The following is a 19595-nucleotide window of genomic DNA, read 5'->3' as shown; positions in this document are numbered from 1 at the left end:
GTTTATGTTAGGTAAGAATTCCTCTTGGCTAATGAAAATTCATTTTAATTTCTATATTTGAAAAGAGGCCATAGCTTCAAGCAGGCAAGATCTCAAAGCCAGCATCTTTATTTCTTGACCTAAAGAAAGTGTGTAGTTCTGGGGCTATGAAAGTTGTCTTAGTTTGCCAGAGCTGCTGTCACAATGGATTAGCTTAAATAACAATTTATTGGCTCATGGTTTTGAGGCTGGAAAAAGTCCAAAATCCAGATAGCAGTAAGGTTTGCTTTCTCCCTAAAAAGAACGTTGGGGTTCCTTGACTTGTAGTTCTGCCTCCCTCCACTTGTCGAGGGCCTCTACTTTCTGGTTGCTGTTCCGACTTCTCTCTCTCAGAGTTCCAGTGATAGAGATTAAGGCCCACCCTGCCTCAGTTGGCCACACCTTAATTAAAAATAACAGCTTCCAAAGGGCTTGTTTACAGTGCGTTCACACCCACAGGGACACGAAATAAAATTAAGAACATGAGTTTGTTGGACATAATTCAGCCTACCACAGAGGTAGACACACATACCTGTACCTGGGTTCACACTTTGACCTGTGCTCTTGTTCCTTAACCTGCCTGCCTTGTCATCTATAAAACAGGCACCATAATAGTACTTTGGTCACAGAATTGCATAGGAATTGAGTGAAATAAGGAACTTAAAATAGTTCCAGGCACCTGGTACGTGTTCAGTATACATCTCTAGTTACTCATTTGGATGGATGACCTAGAAAGGCTCAGAAAACGCAGCTCATCAGTGGCTGAGCACCAAAATCAGAAACTGGGTCCAGGAGTTGTCAGCTCAGGTCTGTTTCCTGCACAGTGCCCCACACAGGGTAGAAATCAGGAATTCTTTGGGCCTTTTGTGGTGTGTTTGTATTTGTTAGTGCCTAAGCTGTATTAAGGAATACAATACATGTATTAAATAAACTAAATAATTCATCAGTCAGAATATATACTCCACTGGGGCAGGAACTGCCAGGTCGTTGTTTGTTTGTGGGTTTTTTTTTGTTTGTTTTTGGTATCTCTAGCCACCAGGTAGACTGAGTCAACCTGGTAGTAACTAAGAGTGATGTGTTGTGCCATTCCTTTTGAGGCAACTTGATACATTCATTTTGTCTGTGTCATGCGTCTTGTCATTCACTATTCATATAATATAATTCATGGCATCCCAACTGTAGCAGTTTGATATTATTGATGAATTCCAAAAAGAAATATTGAATTGTTTGTAAACTTATCTTTTGCTCTGGGCATATTAGATTATATTGGACTCATAGGTTTACTTGATTAAGTAATTATGTAAATCTCTTGTGCCAATAGGGTGTTGAGTCCCCACCCTTTGGGGACACCAAAGGGTGGGGACACAGATAAAAGGCATGGCAAAGGACAGAGTTGGGGCTCTTAATGTTGGAGTTTGATGCTGGAGCCCCAGGGAGAGACAGCCATTCACCTGATAGCCTACAGCTGACCTTGTGGAGAGAGGCAAAGCCTAGAGAGCCTCATAGTCTACAGCTGACCTTGTAGAGAAAACAGAGGAGCTGAGCCCAGAGGAACCCAGGAAGCCTGAACCCTCGCAGACATGGGCAGACATCTTGCTCCAACATGTGCAAATAGACTTGGGTGAGGGAAGTAACATGCTATATGGCCTGGTATCTGTAAGCTCCTAAATACTTTTTATAAAAACCTAGCAATTTCTGGTATTTTGCAACAGCACCCTTTGGCTGACTAATACAGAATTTGGTACCAGGAGTGGGGTAGTGCTTTTGCAATCACCAAGATGCTGGAACAGTTTTATAAATGCGTAAGGGGTATTTTTTGGAGGAATTCTGAGATGCTTGATGGAAAAGGCCTAGATTGCTTTGAAGAGACTGTTGAAAGCAACATGGATACCAAAGAGACTTTTTATGATGCCTTAGAAGTAAATGATGAAACTGTTGAAACTGGAGGAAAGGTGATCCATGTTTTAAAGTTGCAGAGAACTTGGCAAGATTAACTCCTGGTGTTTCATGGAAGGCATAATTTGAAAATGGCGAGCCTGGGCATTTAGCTGAAGAAATTTCCAAAGCCCAGAGAATGTGTATTGGCTTCTGCTTGCAGCTTATAGCAAAATGCTAGATGAGAGAGAAATGCTGAGGACTGGACTGTTGGGCACAAAGAAAACAAACTGACTCTGGAAATTCCAAGCTTCCGAAAATCAAGCTCCCAGATGAAAATGCCCCACTGGAGGACTTAACTAAACTTGGAACTTGTAAATCTGGAATGAAGATGCAGTTATGTCAGAAAGACTTACGGAAAGTCTTACTGTCTGATGACTTGGACCCCTGCTTCCTGCATGCTAAACCAACAAGGTTTTTACGAGAGCTATATGAACAAAACCTCTCTCAGCCTGGAATAAAAGAGACATGGAAAGGAGAGATTGAAGGGGAAATGACTTCAAGAGGAAAACCATGGAAGCTGAGATCTGGAATTAGGACATCACCTTGGGCCAAAAGAGGAACCCCACCCATGTGTACATGGCAACGGACAGAGTTGGGGCTTCTAATGTTAGAGTTTTGATGCTAAAGCTAGAGTCCCAGAGAGAGAGACGAGCAATTTGCCTGATAGTCTATAGCTGACCTTGTGGAGAGAGGCAAGGCCTAGAGAGCCTCATAGTCTACAGCTGACCTTGTGGAGAAAACAGAGGAGGTGAGCCCATAGGAACCCAGAAAGCCTGAACCCTTGCAGATGTCAGTAGCCATCTTGCTCCAACACATGAAAATAGACTTTGGTGAGAGAAGTAACTTATGCTTTATGGCCTGGTATCTGTAAGCTCCTCCCCCAAATACCCTTTATAAAAACCAACCATTTTCTAGTATTTTGCATCAGCACCCTTTGGCTAACTAATACACCAACCAATGCTTAGTAAGAGTTAACAGGTATTGTGTACTGATAAAGTGGTTTACGTGTTTTATCTAATCCTCATTTCAACTCTTATGAGGTGTGAGGTATAATCCCCATGAGAAAATGAGTAATAGCAAATATCCAGATAATTTACGTAAGTCATTATCCAAGGTTATATAATTGTATTTGGTAGAACTGGGATCTGAACCCGAGCAGTGTGATTGCACCAAATAGATGTATTTGGTTTGTTTCTTACAGTCAGCCAAGATACTACTTTTTCTAAGTTTTTACTGTAGGACATTTTCAAACATAGATACAAGTAAAGAGATTAGTAATGAATCTCCAGAACCCATCCCCCAGTTTTAAGTCATTAACACATGGCCCATCTTATTTGATCTATATTTGCCCCAAGCCATAGCCAAACACTTAGTATAATGTTTTCATGGTTCCTCCAATTTGTAGCATGTATCAGTACTTCATTACTTTTTATGGCTGAATAAATGTTCTATCTTATGGATAGCATATATTTTATTTAACCATTTATTGGTTGGTGGGCATTTTTGTTTCCACTTTTTGGCTCTTATGATTATTTATGATGTTGCTATAAACATCCATGCACAAGTTGTTTTAGTGGACATTTGTTTTCATTTCACTTGGGTATTTACCTAGGAATGGAATTGCTGGGTCATATAGTAACTCTGTATTTAACCTTTTAAGGAACTGCCAAAATGTTTTCTGCAGTGGCTGATTATTTTACATTCCCACCAGCCATCTATGAGAGTTGCAATTTCCTCACATCCTCACTGACATGTTATTGTGTGTCTCTTTGTTATTTCCATCTTAACTGGGTGTAAAACGGTATCTTACTGTGGTTTTGATTTGCAATTCCCTAATGGCTCATGAAGTTGAACATCCTTTCATGTGTTTATTGGCTATTTGTGTTATCCTTTTTGGAGAAATGTCTGTTCTGATCCTTTGCCCATTTATTAATGGAGTTAGTTGTCTTTTTATTATTGAATTATAAGAGTTCTTTATATAGATAGAGAGATATAAATCGATATAAATCAATTATAAGATAATTTTAAATATATAAGCAAACATGCACGTTCATTTCTTATGTTTCTTTAATAAATTATAATATACCATACAGTTTTCTTTCTACCTTGCTCTTTTAACTGAACAATAGATTCTATCATTCATAATTGCTCAGTACTCCATTGTGTAAATACGCCATAGTTAATGCAGCTGATCTGTTGATGGATATTTGGGTTGCTTGCATTCTTTTGCTATTTCAAATCATGTCACGTGAAAACAACCTTGTTTTCCTCTCTTTTTATGTTTTTCCCTTATATCATTGGACTACATTCTAAGAAATGAAATTGCAAGGTCAAAGTGTAAATGCTGTGTAATTTTGCTGATGTTGCCAAATTCCCCTCTACAAGGTTGTACCATTTTGCATTCCCACCAGCAGTGTACCAGAAGGCCTGTTAGCCCACTGCCTGGTTGTCATACTTTTGGATTTTTGCCAACTTAATAGGTGAAAGATACTTCAATATCATTTCAATTTGAATTTCTCCTCTTATGAGTAGAGGTGGGCATTTTTTCCTACATTTAACAACCATTTGCATTTTTTTTCTGTCAGCTATTTATGTCTTCTATGATACTTCTTTGATATATAATTTCACTTGCATTTTAAGTGGATAAAATTTCAGAATATTTTCTGAATTATTTTTATAGCTTTGCATAAGTAAACAAAGCAAGAAATACAGATCAGTATCTTGCAGAGCGTTAGGTATCTATGTATAAATATACTGTTTTATATTGAGATCATCATAGCAACCTGGAGCCCAAGCATTTAGGCTGGGAAAGTTAAAACTCTTTTAAGTGCTAGGAGTCAAAATGTGCAATAGTTTAACCTTCTACGTATATTAAACAAGTAGGCTTTCAATGTAGAGATCTAATATCATATGGTAGGTTGGTGTTTTATCTGCCATTTCTACTAAAATGGATATTTTATCTGTTTTTCCATTGAGTGTAAATTAGTATTATTTTAGAGTAGTTGCAGGTTTATAGAAAGCGCAGAGTTCCTGTATACTCCCCTCTCAAATGCAGTCTTCCCTATTACTAACATTTTGCATTAGTGTGATACCTTTATACAATTGATGAAACAATGTATTATTATAATTATACTGTCAACTATAGCCCATAGTTTATGTTAGGGTCCACTCTTTGTGTTGTACAGTTCTGTGGATGTTTTATTCCCAGTAACTTATACATAACCTAAAATTTCCCATTTTTCCCACTTTCAGATATACAATTGAGTGGTAATTCCATTCCCAAAGTGGTGCATCCATCATTACCATCCATTGTGAAAACATTTTTCATCACCCCAAACAAACTCCGTACTAATTAAACATTTCCCATCCCTACACAGCCCAGCCTCTGGCAACCTGTATTCTAGTTTCTGTCTTTATGAATTTGTATATTCTGTTTATTTCATATAAGTGAGATCATACAATATCTGTCCTTTTGTGTCTGGTTTATTTCACTCAACACGATGTCTTCACATTTCCTCCATGTTACAGCATGCGTCAGAGCTTCATTCCTTTCACAGCTGAATACTATTCCATTTATATTTCTATACCATATTATATAACATTTAACTCTTTTACAACACAGGTCATCTACCATTTTATATCCCCACCAACAATGTGTAAATATTCCTACTTCTCCACATCCTTTCCACCACTTATTTTCTGTTTCATTAGTAGTACCTATTCTAGTGGGTGTGAAATGGTATCTCACTGTGGTTTTGATTTGCATTTCCAAAATGTCTAATGATGTCGAGCATCTCTTAACGTGTTTATTGGCCGTTTGTGAAATGTCTATTTGAGTCTTCTGCCCATTTTTTAATTGGTTTATCTTTTTGTTGTTGAATTGTAAGAGTTCTTTGTATATTCTGAATATTAAACTCTTACCAGATATATGGTTTTCAAATATTTTCCCCTATTCTGGGCGTTGCCTTGTAACTTTCTTAATAAAGTCCTTTGCACAGAAGTTTTTAATTTTGTAATTCAAAGAATTTTGAAAGAGGAACATTTCTGTAGTCTACTTACTCTGTTAAAATATTTTTAGTATTTAAAAAAACAAAAGTTTCCCAAAGAAAATGGGGGGAAATGTATATTTGGGAATGAAATTAATCACTACTGTTTTAAGCATTCCCTTATTAATTAGGCGTTTCTAGTGCAGGAAACCATGTTTTAGTTATTACAGCATTTCTGTCTGTGTGGCTTCAGTGACTGGATTCTTTTCATTCTTTCACAGCTTCTGAAGGAATATGCCTCATCCATACCTAAAGCTGAGTGTTGGCCTATCGTTGGTCAGTTTTCAAGCATTGGCTCCATGGGAGCTGATGAATCAAAATGGTTATGTTCTGAGTTTAAAGAGAGCCTCATGACACTGGGAAAGGAAGGCAGGAACCCAGGAAAAAGTGCCATCCCTCTTCACCTGGTGAGTCTTCTTCCCCCTTTAATTTATTTTTATTCTCTATTCTAGGAACTGGATTGAGAGTCATTCCTCCAGGAAATATATGTTTTTATTCAGTGAGGTTGGAGGGAAATGTCAGTACATGAGTATCACTGTCTGTAATCAAGTGGTCTTAATCTTGCCAGGTGCTGTGTGCTCTCTCATTTACCAGGGCCTCCATTTCAGCCCCAGACCAGCCTGCTCATTTCCATTCCTCCTTCATTCAGGTTGTCAGGACAAAAAAAAAATTTAATACACCATTGCCAGCAGAATTATCAGCTTTATTAATAATTTAGGAATGTATGGATTAGTAATTAATTCTGCATTCAATTTCATGTAAATTTGGCATTTCAGAAGGAAAAAATATTCAAATCAAAGTATATGTTTCCTAGTTAATTATTAGAAGTTTATTTTTTTTTAAGTAAAGATGGACTTTTTAAAATTTAAAGCACATTTTCTGTTTTTAAATTTTCAAGATTTTAATTTTTTAAAATACTGAGATTTTCATTTAAAAGATAAACTAATCATCATTCCTTCTGACAGTTTCTTCAACAAGGCACATTCCAAAATGTAATGATTTTTTTTCTTTGTTATTTGTTTAGATTTATCCTTCTGTGGAAAATGTGCGGACAAGCTTAGAAGGATATCCTGGTAATTGTTTGGGAGGCTTTCTCGCTTGTATTTTTTGTCTGTATTCTACAAATGGCCCAGAAATCTTTTTACAGCAAGTGGTAAGAATGCCTTTCTCCCTGAGATGGGAAAAATGTTGGTTAGAAATTTGGAATTGGTTTTCTTTTACCTGGAAAAGAAGAATGAAGATATTTATTGAGCACTGCTCTGTTCCAAAGGTGATGCTTCACCTGTGTGCAGTTTGGATGTAATTTAATCCTCACAGTACCCTTTGTGGGATTATCAGGCTCCTCTTTTCTTCTCACCTCTGCCACCAACAGGTTGGCTGTTTAGGCAAGATGTCGGAATAAAACCAGCAGCTTCCCCTGTGCTCAGTGCCTTTTCAGAGCATGTCTAACATGCCTTTCTCCACTATCTTACCACAACCCCTTGCCCCAAGTGAAGGATCTGTGTCTCAGCTACTGTGCAGTATCATCTGAATCTTGGATAAAGATATGTTTAAGATCTAGAACTTATGCTTAATATTGAGATGAACCCACTGCTATACCCAGATGATCTTTCCTCTCAAGGGCTTCCTCTGTAAATGCCTGTGATTATTTTGTAGACATTTTGGGGCCTTGTCTTACATTTCCCTAATGCCAAGACTGGACATTAAATTTATTTGGAATTCACCAGTACTCTACATGGTACATTCAGTAGTTATTAACTAAAAGCCCACCTGTTGTATGCCTCTGGAAAAGGGAAGTCTAATTGACATTTGCTTATGGCTGAAAGAAGAAAGGTCTCAATTAAACTAATTTAGTCCATTTTTTGCTTATCAAACTAGATGTGGCCCTGCCAGAAAAATCATGATCTAATTTGAACAGTATTAGCCCATGTGTTGCTTTTGAATGGCAACACTGAAATTATTTCACTGAGATTCAGGGACATGGTGATGGTTGGTCTTTTGTCTTTTCCTTTCTGAACCTCTAATAATGTACTTACTTATTTATTTATCTATCCCCCCTCCCTCCATTGTCTGTTCTCTGTCCATTTGCTGTGTGTTCTTCTGTGTCTGCTTGTATTCTCATTAGGCGGCTCCTGGAATTGATCGATACTGAGACCTTCCAGAGTGGGAGAGAGGTGATCATTCTCTTGCACCACCTCAGCTCCTGTTCTGCTACATCTTTTATTATCTTTCCTCTGTGTCTCTTTTTGTTGCATCATCTTGCTACACCAGCTCTCCATGTGGGCTGGCACTCTGCATGGGCTGACTGGCTAGGCAGGGCAGCCTGCCTTTACCAGGAGACCCTGGGCCTCCCATATGGTAGATGGGAGCCCAACTGCTTGAGGCACATCTGCTTCCCAAATGTAGTTTTAAGGGGGAAGAACATGAAGAGCACATAAACCTGTTTTATAATTGGTTTTGAAACTCTAAATACATTCTTAGTTTTTTGCAATAAGAAAGAGGACTGCTTTTTCTGATACGTCAGAGACATTTAAAATCCCTCTTTGGATATACCATTTTTGTTTTTGTTTTTGTTTCTGTCCCCCACCCCCGGTTGTCTGTTCTCTGTGTCTATTTGTTGCGTCTTGTTTCTTTGTCCGCTTCTGTTGTCAGCAGCACGGGAATCTGTGTCTCTTTTCTTGTTGCGTCGTCTTGTTGTGTCAGCTCTCCGTGTGGGTAGCGCCATTCTTAGGCAGGCTACATTTTCTTTCGCGCTGGGCGGCTCTCCTTACGGGGCGCGCTCCTTGCGCGTGGGGCTCCCCTATGCAGGGGACACCCCTGCGTGGCACGGCAGTCCTTGCGCGCATTAGCACTGTGCGTGGGCCAACTCCACACAGGTCAAGGAGGCCCGGGGTTTGAACTGAGGACCTCCCATATGGTAGACGGACTCCCTAACCACTGGGCCAAGTCCGCCACCCCTCTTTGGATATAGATAACCATGGAGAAGTTCTAGCATGTGTTTGAAAAGTCACTGATGAATCTACAATGGAATTTTCTTCCTTTCAAAGATGCACAAAAAATGGCATTTGTTTTTCCACTTGGAACTATAATTATTCTCTGCAGGAATAAAGCTTTCAGAATTCCTTTTTAAATTTTTAATATGTTCATTGAACATATTAATTTATTTTTGTGATCATTCTGTTCCACTTTTAAAGATCTGTTTAGCTTATACAAAATCTATTTGGAGGTAGTAGATTATGAAAGATGAAGGCAGCAGGAGAGCTGAGTTCTCATCTTCATCTGCCCTCCACATGTCCTGGTTCAGAGCAAAAACAAATTGCTTTCCAGAACTTGTCTTGGAATTTGGGGCTGAGATAGCTCAGCTATGTTTGGAGGCAGGCTGGACCAGGATTCTTTCTAACACCTCAAACCTGCGCTTATAGATGTTCAGTTCCCACCACAATGATTAAGTGATAACTTTGTTCTTTTCACATAGCCAACATTTACTGTTTAACTATTTGATTTAAACATTTACAGATAGTGAACATTTAGCATTTAAATTTACATCCCTGGGAAGTGGACTTGGCCCAGTGGATAGGGCATCTGTCTACCACATGGGAGGTCCGCAGTTCAAACCCCGGGCCTCCTTGACCCGTGTGGAGCTGACCCATGCACAGTGCTGATGCACACAAGGAGTGCCCTGCCACGCAGGGGTGTCCCCCGCGTAGGGGAGCCCCACGCGCAAAGAGTGCGCCCCCTAAGGAGAGCCACCCAGCACGAAAGAAAGTGCAGCCTGCCCAGGAATGGGGCCGCCCACACGGAGAGCTGACACAACAAGATGACGCAACTGAAAGAGACACAGACTCCCATGCTGCTGACAACAACAGAAGCGGACAAAAAGAAGAATACGCAGCAAATGGATATAGAGAACAGACAGCTGGGGTAGGTGGGGTGGGGGAGAAAGGGAGAGAAATAATAAAATAAATCTTTAAAAAATAAAAAATAAAAAAATAAATTTACATCCCTAAGAAAGGAAACCCTACTGAGAGAACATCCCTAATGTAAGTATAGACTCATTTTTTTCCCATGGAAATATACTCCATAAGATATAGCCATGGAGGGAGCTTCTTTTCTTTTATCTTCTGTTTACTGTAGATTTTCTTCTTAATGAGAAGATCATGGGATCATTCCCTAATTTTAATTATTTCTTTTATTTTTCTTTTTTTAAAAGCTGGGGGCTCTCTTCCCTATGGCATCCAGACAGCCGAAAAACAGAACTGGCTCCATTCCTACTTTCAGTAAGTAGCTGGTTTCTAATGTAGCTGTTGTTTCTTTAGGAATAAGAATGTTATTTGTGTCTGTCTATTTTTTAAAAGAGACCTTATGTAATATGGCTATATTTTTTTCATCTGCATATGTTAGTGATAGAAATAATTTTAAACACGGTTTTGACATTTTTTTGGAATAGGTTTTTAATACCAAAGAGTAAGATTTATCTCTATGAGGTTTCTATTTAAATACTGACATACTAAAAAAATAAATAAAAAGAAGAAAGAAAAAAGATGACCATGTTGGGTAGTTTAGAAAATATGTAAGCAGCATTTTAGTTCATGTTTCCAAAATATAAAATATAATCATTCCGACTCAACTTCCGTGCATTATGTGGCTATAAGCTAAATGAGGGCAGGGTCTATACCACAGTTTCCCTGGGATAATGGATAGTATTTGTCATGTCCTAAGAGTTCAGTGAATAGTTAAAGAATGGACAGGTGAAAGGAATATCATCCCTCCTTCTCCAGCTACAGCTAGTTGCATATCCTGATTGTTCTAGGCCGGTCCTAGTTTCATGTCGGTTTCAGAGGCATTTATTGCGCTAGGCATTGTACTAAGGGCCAAGGAGTCAAAGGCCCATTACACACAAATCTTCGTCTCCCAGAACTGCTACAACCCCATAAAGGGGACAGTCAGGCCAATGAATATAACATTCTGACTTTCCCTACTATCTGGCAATGGTACTGAGCTTCCATGCTCTCCAAAAGGTGCAGGAAAAAACTCAGGACAGTAAAACAGAATATGAGCTGTTATTTGCATGTAAGTGGACTGGCCATCTTGGAATTTGTATTAATAAAATGACAGATAACAGCCTTCACCGAGAACCTTTGGAAATGCAAGCAGTTTTATATTTCAGTAGCTTTGAACTCTTTATTAAGTGTATCATCTCAGGGTGTTTCTTTAATGCTATCTTGGAAAGTGGTGCCTTATAGGGGAAATTTCTTTGATTAAATTCCCTTGAATGATGACCATGATGGACCTACCTAATCCTGATTCTGTTCTTGTAGATAATCACTTATCTTGAAGGACCATCCTCTTATATTTCATAAGTAAGAACTGTTGCCTCATGATATAAATTATTTTCCCTGCCATGGACCTTTATTCCTACAATCTTGCAAATTTAGAAACCGAACTCAGATATGTGAATATCAGCATTTAACTAAAGTATTTTTGAACTGTCCACCTGCTTTTTGACAGTCACACTTGGTTTCATGCTGATTGCATTTTGCTCATTTTGTCTCTTGTTTCATTCAACAAACTTACTGAGCCTCCATTGTAGGTGATGTACTCTGGGGGCACAAAGATGGGGTAGGCATTAGTCCTGCCATCAGGGAGCTCAAAGTCCAACTCAGGAGACACAGTGTGCACACATAGAGTTAAAACACAACAGAAATTATAATACATGTGTGTATGTATGTGTGTTGATGCAAAAAGTTAAAAGGATATATGCCAAATGGTTATAGTGCTTTTTCTGGGTGTTGGGTGGTTTTTCTTTTTCTACAGAGCTCCCTGTTCTAAAATAAGCATGTGTTACTTGACCATCTCAACAGAGTGAATAAAATGTCACATTTCATGTCACAGGGACCATGTGCCCACTTTTTAAAATTATAGGCTATGCTTTTCTTGCAGTTTCCTAGAATTAGGGGTAAAACCAATTCATGTTATTTTCTAATTAGTCATTTATGTCTTTGTTGTCATTAGCAAATGGTCAGCCAAGACATCTGGCCGCAGCAGTGCCATGCCACATATTAAGACATATATGAGGCCCTCTCCAGACTTCAGCAAAATTGCATGGTTCCTTGTCACAAGGTAAGTAGTCCTTGAATTCCAAGGGGGAGGAATTTTTTTAATGTGTTTATAACTCCTCTAAATTTGAATGGGTTTCTAAGAGGGGATTTGTGAATTACATGTCATGAGTTTTCTGTGTGAGTATGAGACATAAAAACTTTATTTAGGGAGCAGATGTGTCTCAAGAGGTTGAGCACCCCCCTTCCACATGGATAGGTCCTGGGTTCAATTTCCGGTGCTTCCTGGAAAAACAAAAACAAACAAAACAACTCAGGGAAGCAAATGTGACTCAGCAGTTGCGCTCTGGCTTCCCAAATATGAGGTCCCAGATTCAGCCCCTGGCCCCCAGTATCACACACACAAAAAACACCTTATTTATAGGAAGCCCACCTCTTATCCCTTTATAGTTGTTGTCATCACCTGATTTAATTTGTAAATCTAGGTATTTATAAAGTTGTGTTTACTTACATTATTTAAAACTTCAGTTATAGGGATTAGGAAAATGGGAAAATAAAAATGGTAAAATTAATATGCTTAATTATTTTATGCTAAGGATATTAAAAATTGAGCATTTGCATTTCTTTTGTGTCTTTTTTCAACATCTATGTTGAATATAATTCACCTACTATATAATCCAACCATTTAAAGTATACAATTCAGTGGTTTTAGTATATTTACAGAATTCTACAGCCATCACCATCAGGAAAATTAGAACATTTTCATTACCCCTAAAAGAACCCCATATACACTAGCAGTCTATGCCCATTTTTATAGCAAGATTGATTGCTGTGCCCTTTGAAGAACAGAGCTGTGACTAGAACTTTAGTTCTTGGCTGCTGAATCTGATCTCGGACCATTAGGCTTTTCTCCATGATCCAATAACATAATTGATGTCAGTAGCAGTTAAAGTGTCAGACAATATTTCTTTAGGAAAGGAATAACACTTAGGGATAACTTCGTAAACAAAAGAGCCCTGGCTTAAAATATAACAGGATTGGGAAGCGGACTTGGCCCAGTGTTTAGGGCATCCGTCTATCACATAGGAGGTCCGCGGTTCAAACCCCAGACCTCCTTGACCTGTGTGGAGCTGGCCTATGCACAGTGCTGATGCATGCAAGGAATGCCCTGCTGCGTAGGGGAGCCCCACGTGCAAGGAGTGCACCCCATAAGGTGAGCCGCCCAGCGGGAAAGAAAGTGCAGCCTGCCTAAGAATGGTGCCACCCACACAGAGAGCTGACACAAGATGACGCAACACAAAAAAACACAGATTCCTGGCCACTGACAACAACAGAAGCGGACAAAGAAGAAGACGCAGCAAATAGACACAGAGAACAGACAACCGGGGGGGGGGGGGGCGGGAAGAGGAGAGAAATAAATAAATAAATCTTTTAAAAATATATGTATTTATAACAGGATAAGGCATAGTGACCCAAACAGTATGAAGGGTACAAGTCAGATGCAAGAGTGCTTCCGAAGGCTTTTGAGGCAGCCTGGCAAAATGGAAAAACATACTTTGCAGTCCTAAAGATAAGGGTTTGAGATGCCATGTTGTTACTTACTAGCTGTGTCAGTCTTGTCAAGCCCTGTGGTAACATGGCATGAAAGGGGTAGAGGTTCTTCTTCTGATCCAAAGATCTTTTCCCAGTCTGCTGAGAAACTTTGGATCCAAAAGGGCACCAGGTTCCGACGCCCTTATTCAGGGTATTGTCGTCCTGATTTCTACCCCCTTTCTCTCCCATTCCCCAACTTATCTAACTGTTAGACTGTGGGCTTGAAGGCCCGGGCCTTATGACCTCATGCGTAGTGCCTGGACAGCTATCAAGTACTTAGCCAGAGCTTGTCCTTGATGTTTTGGAGGAAGTATCAGTCAAATAGGGCTTGTGGCTTTTAGAAGGTTCCATTTAGGAGATTGCCATTGAAAGACCTATGTCAGGAGTTCCTTAAGAAACAAACGTTACCAGCCATCTCAAGTAAAAAGTTAACCTAACTGCTTTATAGTCCAAAAATGCCTCTTTTCACGGCCATTTGCTATTTCAACCATATTGATTATTTACTCAGCAGAGTCCCACTTTCAGCCAGTTTTTGCGTTGACGTAGAAACAGCATAAGAATAGGTAGCTGGCCCAAACCAGCAGACCAAAATGTATTTAGAAGAATTTTTGCTTGGAGTTATAGCGAGTGAATATTGGGTTACATTTTTGCCATGTTTTTCTCTTTCTGCTTCATTGGGAAGTTGAACTTCATGTCTGCCTGGGGGTGGTTTTTCCTCAAGTGGAGTAAGGGAGGGCATGCTTCAGTAAAGCCACCTGTGTGTTTACTGATCCTGTTTTAAAGGTGTTAAGGGCAATTGACATTAAAGTAACCCTGTGAGTAATCTTTGTTTAAAGGCAAAGCTTTTTGTAGTTCAGTTCAATGACAGTCTGCACTTGGCCTTGGCCCTGGGAATACAAACAAGTGAGACATGACCTCTGCCACATGAGGTTGCAAGGCACTGTGGCTCTGTACCCTCTTATTGAGTTGTGTAGAGATCCTAGGGGAAAAACTGTTAAAGACACATACCCTAGGTGAACAAGAGTGTGATGCAGGAGAGAGCAGTTAAAGCGAAGGAAGTGGGATTCAGCTAGGTTACAGTGTAGACTGAACCGAACCGGCAGGCACAAAGGCCGTGGAAGTAGGAAGTACATGGCATCTTCACGGAAAATCAGAGTAATTCCTTGCAGGTAAATAAAAGAAAATGCAGATTCAGATACCTTGATGATGGATTTTCTAAATAGGGTCCATGTATTTGTACCAATGAGTAAAACATCCACTATCAACTTACTGACTTAATTTTTTCTATTGTTTTGTACTTTGTGAACATCTATCTTAATACAGCCCGGTTATTACTAGGTTAAGTAAACTTTAACTATTTGGAGTTAATTTAAGAACTTGAAATTTGTCAGTATGGACTGGAAGCTTATAATTTTGTCCTGGGGTATCTACTGTATCTCCTTGCCAAAACATACACAGAATAATAGCCATAACAGTTGATTTCGATGTGCCAAACACTGTTCTAAGCCGTTTGTGTTTGTTCCTTTAATTCTTACAGCATCCCCATAAGGACTCTGAGGCACAGAGCAGTTAAATTAGTTGCTCGGGGTGACACAACATAGGTGGTAGAACCAGGATTTGAACCCAAGGAGTTTGGCTCCAGAGCCAGCACTCTTAACCTCTACCTCCTAACACCTTTCCTGATTAAGACACAGGTTTAGGATGCCTACTGTCTGTGGAGACAGGTTAGGTAAAGGAAATTTCATCACATTTCACTTTTATTGTTGTATAAAAGAGATAATGAAAAACATGTATCATCCAGTATTGTTAAAGGATACCTGAGAGATGTTAAATAACAATTTAGAAAATGCTTGGATGTCCTCTTTCACTGTTCCTTCCTATCAACTCTCTGCAGACATTTATGAAGTCCCCCTATGTCTGCTGGACACTCAGGGTAGAGCAGTAACAAAATGGTTTGCATAGTGCCTTTGAGATGGTCCCAATCTCACAGAAGTGAGAAGCCAGACACAGAAGTAATTACAGTAGCAAGGGATCAAGTCATACTTGAGGTGGACGTATAGATGCTTTGGAAATGGCTATGAAGTGTCTCAAAATGTGATTTTTAATCCCTGCAGTTACCAGGTTAGGAACTATCTCCTGGGCTTCTGAAATGATCCCCTATCTGCCATCCCATTATATGGGCCTTTCTCTTCCCGGGGCACTTGGCCGAGTTGCCCATGCCAGATTAATTTTCAGAAAAACAGATTTCCCTCATTGTCTACTGTTCAGAATCCTCTCCCAGCTCCCAAGAGCAAAGTCCAGAATCCTCAGTTTAACAGACTCTAGCCACTATTTTCACCTTCCTTGTTCTGTATGCCCCGTCATGAACTTCTAGAAGCAGCCACGCTGGCCTAGAAGCAGCCACGCTGGCCTTGTTTGCTCCTAAAATCACATTTCCAGCAGCCCATATGGTTCCCCCTCCTGATCCCTCTGTCCTTTCTTTTGCCTCTCCTAATTGCTGCCCCATCTCTCAAGAACTGTGCTCAGGGTTCAGCTCTTCCTGGAGGGTCTGCCTGCCTCTGCTGGTCTCTCCCTGCTCCATATTCTTTCAACACTTGTCTGTATAACACCATTGGAGCTTGCAGCTTCTGCCTCACTTTGTGGTCTGATCTTGTGGAAAAGAATGAGAATGAGCTTTGTTGTTGCCAGACAGTGCTGAATGAGACAGCTGTCTTTATGTTCAACAAGTTTGTTACCTTGGAAAATTCTTTAACTTTGCTGAGCCTCAGCCTCTTCATCTCCTCCCTGTAACTGTGGCAGCATGAAGTGCCAGTGCAAGCACAGTAACTTGATCCACAGACTGATAGATCCACAATTATAAGTTCAGGGTTATAAATTCAGTGATAAATTATGATGAAAGAACTAGAAGTGGAAGAGTGAAATTTCATACCAGTGTTAGTGATCATCCAGAATGGCCATCCCATATTACTACTTAGCCTACCCCTTTACTTTCCGGACAGTTTTCTGTTCCAGCTAAGCTCTTTGCTGAGACCTTCCTCGCTCCATTGCGGTGCCTTTTCTTATTCTATTATCTGCCTTGCTCACCTCCCCTCCTCTTTCCAAGAGTCTTAATTCCTGCTTCCTTAAAAGGCCCAGTTTAAAACACTAAGGAATGTCTGGTCCTCTGCATGGTGATAATTCCCTTGCTTTGAAGTTCCTTAGAAATAGCCTACCTATTCAATTGGTGTCACATACTCTTCTGTTGTTTCCCTTGGTAGACTTTCTCACCCTAACAAATTTTAAGCTTGTATAGATCAGCAACCAAGTCGTCATCCTTAGTACTGTATAATATTCACCTTGCATTTCTTTTCCCATGGTAAGCTAGGTAGAGAGGACCAAGAGCCATGAAACACAATCTGCCTTCCTTCATTTAAGAAATCTAATGAACCCTAAGTGCTGGTTCTATGCTAGATGCTGTGGTTTGAGAATTAAATGGGGCTTGGCCCCTGTTGTACTCAAAGACACAAATAATGCCCTCTAAAGCTCAAGGCACACTGTTCACTGAAAGCTTGTTGGAAGGATGAACAAAGTGTCCAACAAGATCATTCCACAGCATATTTAAGTGGCTTGTCTGTATTGCTTGCTGTATGTACCATGGGAGCAAGAGAGATTAAGAGCTATTCTATTAGAGCTTCCAGTTTAGAAAAGGCCAAGATGGAGGAGGTACACAGTAAACAAAGAAGTAAACATGAAAATAACAGATAAGGGCTATAAAAAATCAAGTGGGGTGGTATGCTAGAGCATGTCTGGAGTGGTCAGAGAAAACCAAGGTTGATTGACAAGACTGTCAACCCTACAAAGAGCACTCGAGCAGTGTTATATATTATAGAAAGATAACACGGTACATATGACATCTGTTAGCCTCCCAGTGGTATCTGGATCAGCATTCCATAATAAAGTACATAAACATTTTGGAAGTAAAAACAAACAAATAGCCTCTTGTCAACTTAGGTTAACTTTTGTCATCCAAGGAAGATCAAGTTTTGTCAGCAAATTAAATGAGTTACATAAAACCTTAATTTTCAAAGTTGTTTTTTGGTTTTTGGTTTTTTTTTCCAATTTTCAGAGCTAACACATGGTGCTTACAATCAGTTGTAGGCACTGTTCTAAGCACTTTATATGTATCAACTCCTGTTATCTCCCCAACAGCACAGTGTAACTATTAATCAATCCCCTTGACAGATCAGGAAAATGAAGCCCAGAGAGGTTAAACACCCTGCCCAGGGAAACGGACTTGGCCCAGTGGTTAGGGCATCCGTCTACCACATGGGAGGTCCGCGGTTCAAACCCCGCGCCTCCTTGACCCGTGTGGAGCTGGCCCATGCGCAGTGCTGATGCATGCAAGGAGTGCCCTGCCATGCAGGGGTGTCCCCCGCGTAGGGGAGCCCCACGTGCAAGGAGTGCGCCCGGTAAGGAGAGCCGCCCAGCACGAAAGAAAGTGCAGCCTGCCCAGGAATGGCGCAGCCCACACTTCCTGTGCCGCTGACAACAGAAGCAGACAAAGAAACAAGACGCAGCAAATAGACACAGAGAACAGACAACCGGGGGAGGGAGAAAGGATTAAATAAATAAATAAATCTTTAAAAAACAAAAAACACCCTCCCCAAAGGCCCAGCAGTTCAGCTCCAGAAGGTGGGCCTGTAAGCACTAAACAGTGGGAAGGGAGGCTGCTCATTAACTGGGATGGTCAGGGGAGGCCTCGCTGATGTGGCAGCATTTGCACAGGACCTGAAAGAAGTAAGGGGAGTTATGTGGGTGGGTGGCAAGCTGGTGGAAAGCTGGATGGCAGAGGTGAGAACATGCTAGTTGTGTTGGAGAAACAGCCAAGTTGGTGTTTGGGGAGTAAGTGTGGCAGGGTAGTGGATGAAGTCAGGGGAGTAGTAGATGGCCAGAGAAGACTACTGTAAAGACTTGCCTTTTACCTGCTTGATAAGTAGAACTACCTTTCCTTTGATGTCTCCTGGGTTTTCTGTGCCTTTATTAGTCATGATTCTATGGCAGTTCTCTGTCAATTTTATAATTTGAAATGATTAGAATAATTAAGGGGCTTTTTTAAGGCTTGTTCATGAGGCTTTCTGTAATAAGACATGGTTTTAATATAGTTGGTTTTAGCTTATTTGCAAATAATGTTTCTCAATAGGGCACTATTGGCATTTTAAACAAGGTACTTTTTTGTTATGCAAGACTGTCTCATGCATTATAGGATATTTAATATCTTGTCCTTCACACAGTAAATGGAAGTCAGTGGTGATAGCCCAAGAAATGCCCCTGTTTACTTCTGAATACCCTCTAGATCAGCGATTCTTAACCTTTTTTGTCCAGGGATCCCTTTGTCACTCAGGTGAAAACCACAGACTCCTTACCAAGTGCACACTATACTGTGTATTATTTAATAAATATATCACAGCTGCACCAACGTGTCCCCACAAGAATGTTTTTTTTTGAATTTCAGCTAAAGCTCACTGACCCCTTGTTAAGAACCCCTGCCTTAGATTGTCTGCCCTGATAGATAACATCAGGATCCTTGTGAATAAATTCAGAACTTTGGAACAATTGATTTGTTAGAGCTACTATCCTTTCATTTAATAGACTTACCTACTTTTAGAGTTAGGAAGTAGGGTTGAGAGAGAGAAATGGATTCTAGTCTAAATGAAGTGATTAGTGCCTAGCAAATCTAGTACACTATAACTAAATGGCAGAGGTAATGTGTTTAAGATTGGGATTTTAGCAAAAGATAAATCAAAAGCTACAGAAATTTAACATTTTTTGACACATTTTTGTTTTCATTTATTATTACCAATCCATGTTAATGTTCATGTTTAGTTATTCATCTAAACAAAATTAAAACAAAGTTCCCAAAAAGTTACACAGATAAGCAAGATGAATGGTAAACAACACGAATTAG

The 19595-nt window shown here is 39.9% G+C and overlaps 1 protein-coding gene across 5 annotated transcripts in view; it reads left to right on the top strand.

Annotated features, from left to right (window-relative positions):
* The window catches only part of TDP1 (tyrosyl-DNA phosphodiesterase 1), a 91752-nt gene that overhangs the window by 23767 nt on the left and 48390 nt on the right, over positions 1–19595 (top strand). For all 5 annotated transcript variants that reach the window (XM_004476057.4, XM_004476056.4, XM_004476055.4 and 2 more), the window contains exons 10-13: positions 6224–6409; positions 7027–7075; positions 10213–10279; positions 12015–12122. In XM_004476057.4, coding sequence (XP_004476114.2) covers positions 6224–6409; positions 7027–7075; positions 10213–10279; positions 12015–12122 — 410 coding nt within the window. The remainder of the gene's footprint in view (positions 1–6223; positions 6410–7026; positions 7076–10212; positions 10280–12014; positions 12123–19595) is intronic.

This window comes from Dasypus novemcinctus, chromosome 3 (genome assembly GCF_030445035.2).
Source record: "Dasypus novemcinctus isolate mDasNov1 chromosome 3, mDasNov1.1.hap2, whole genome shotgun sequence".
Taxonomy (NCBI): Eukaryota; Metazoa; Chordata; class Mammalia; order Cingulata; family Dasypodidae; genus Dasypus; species Dasypus novemcinctus.
The sequence above is the reverse complement of the archived record's forward strand: the minus strand, read 5'-3'. Positions and strand labels throughout refer to the sequence as shown.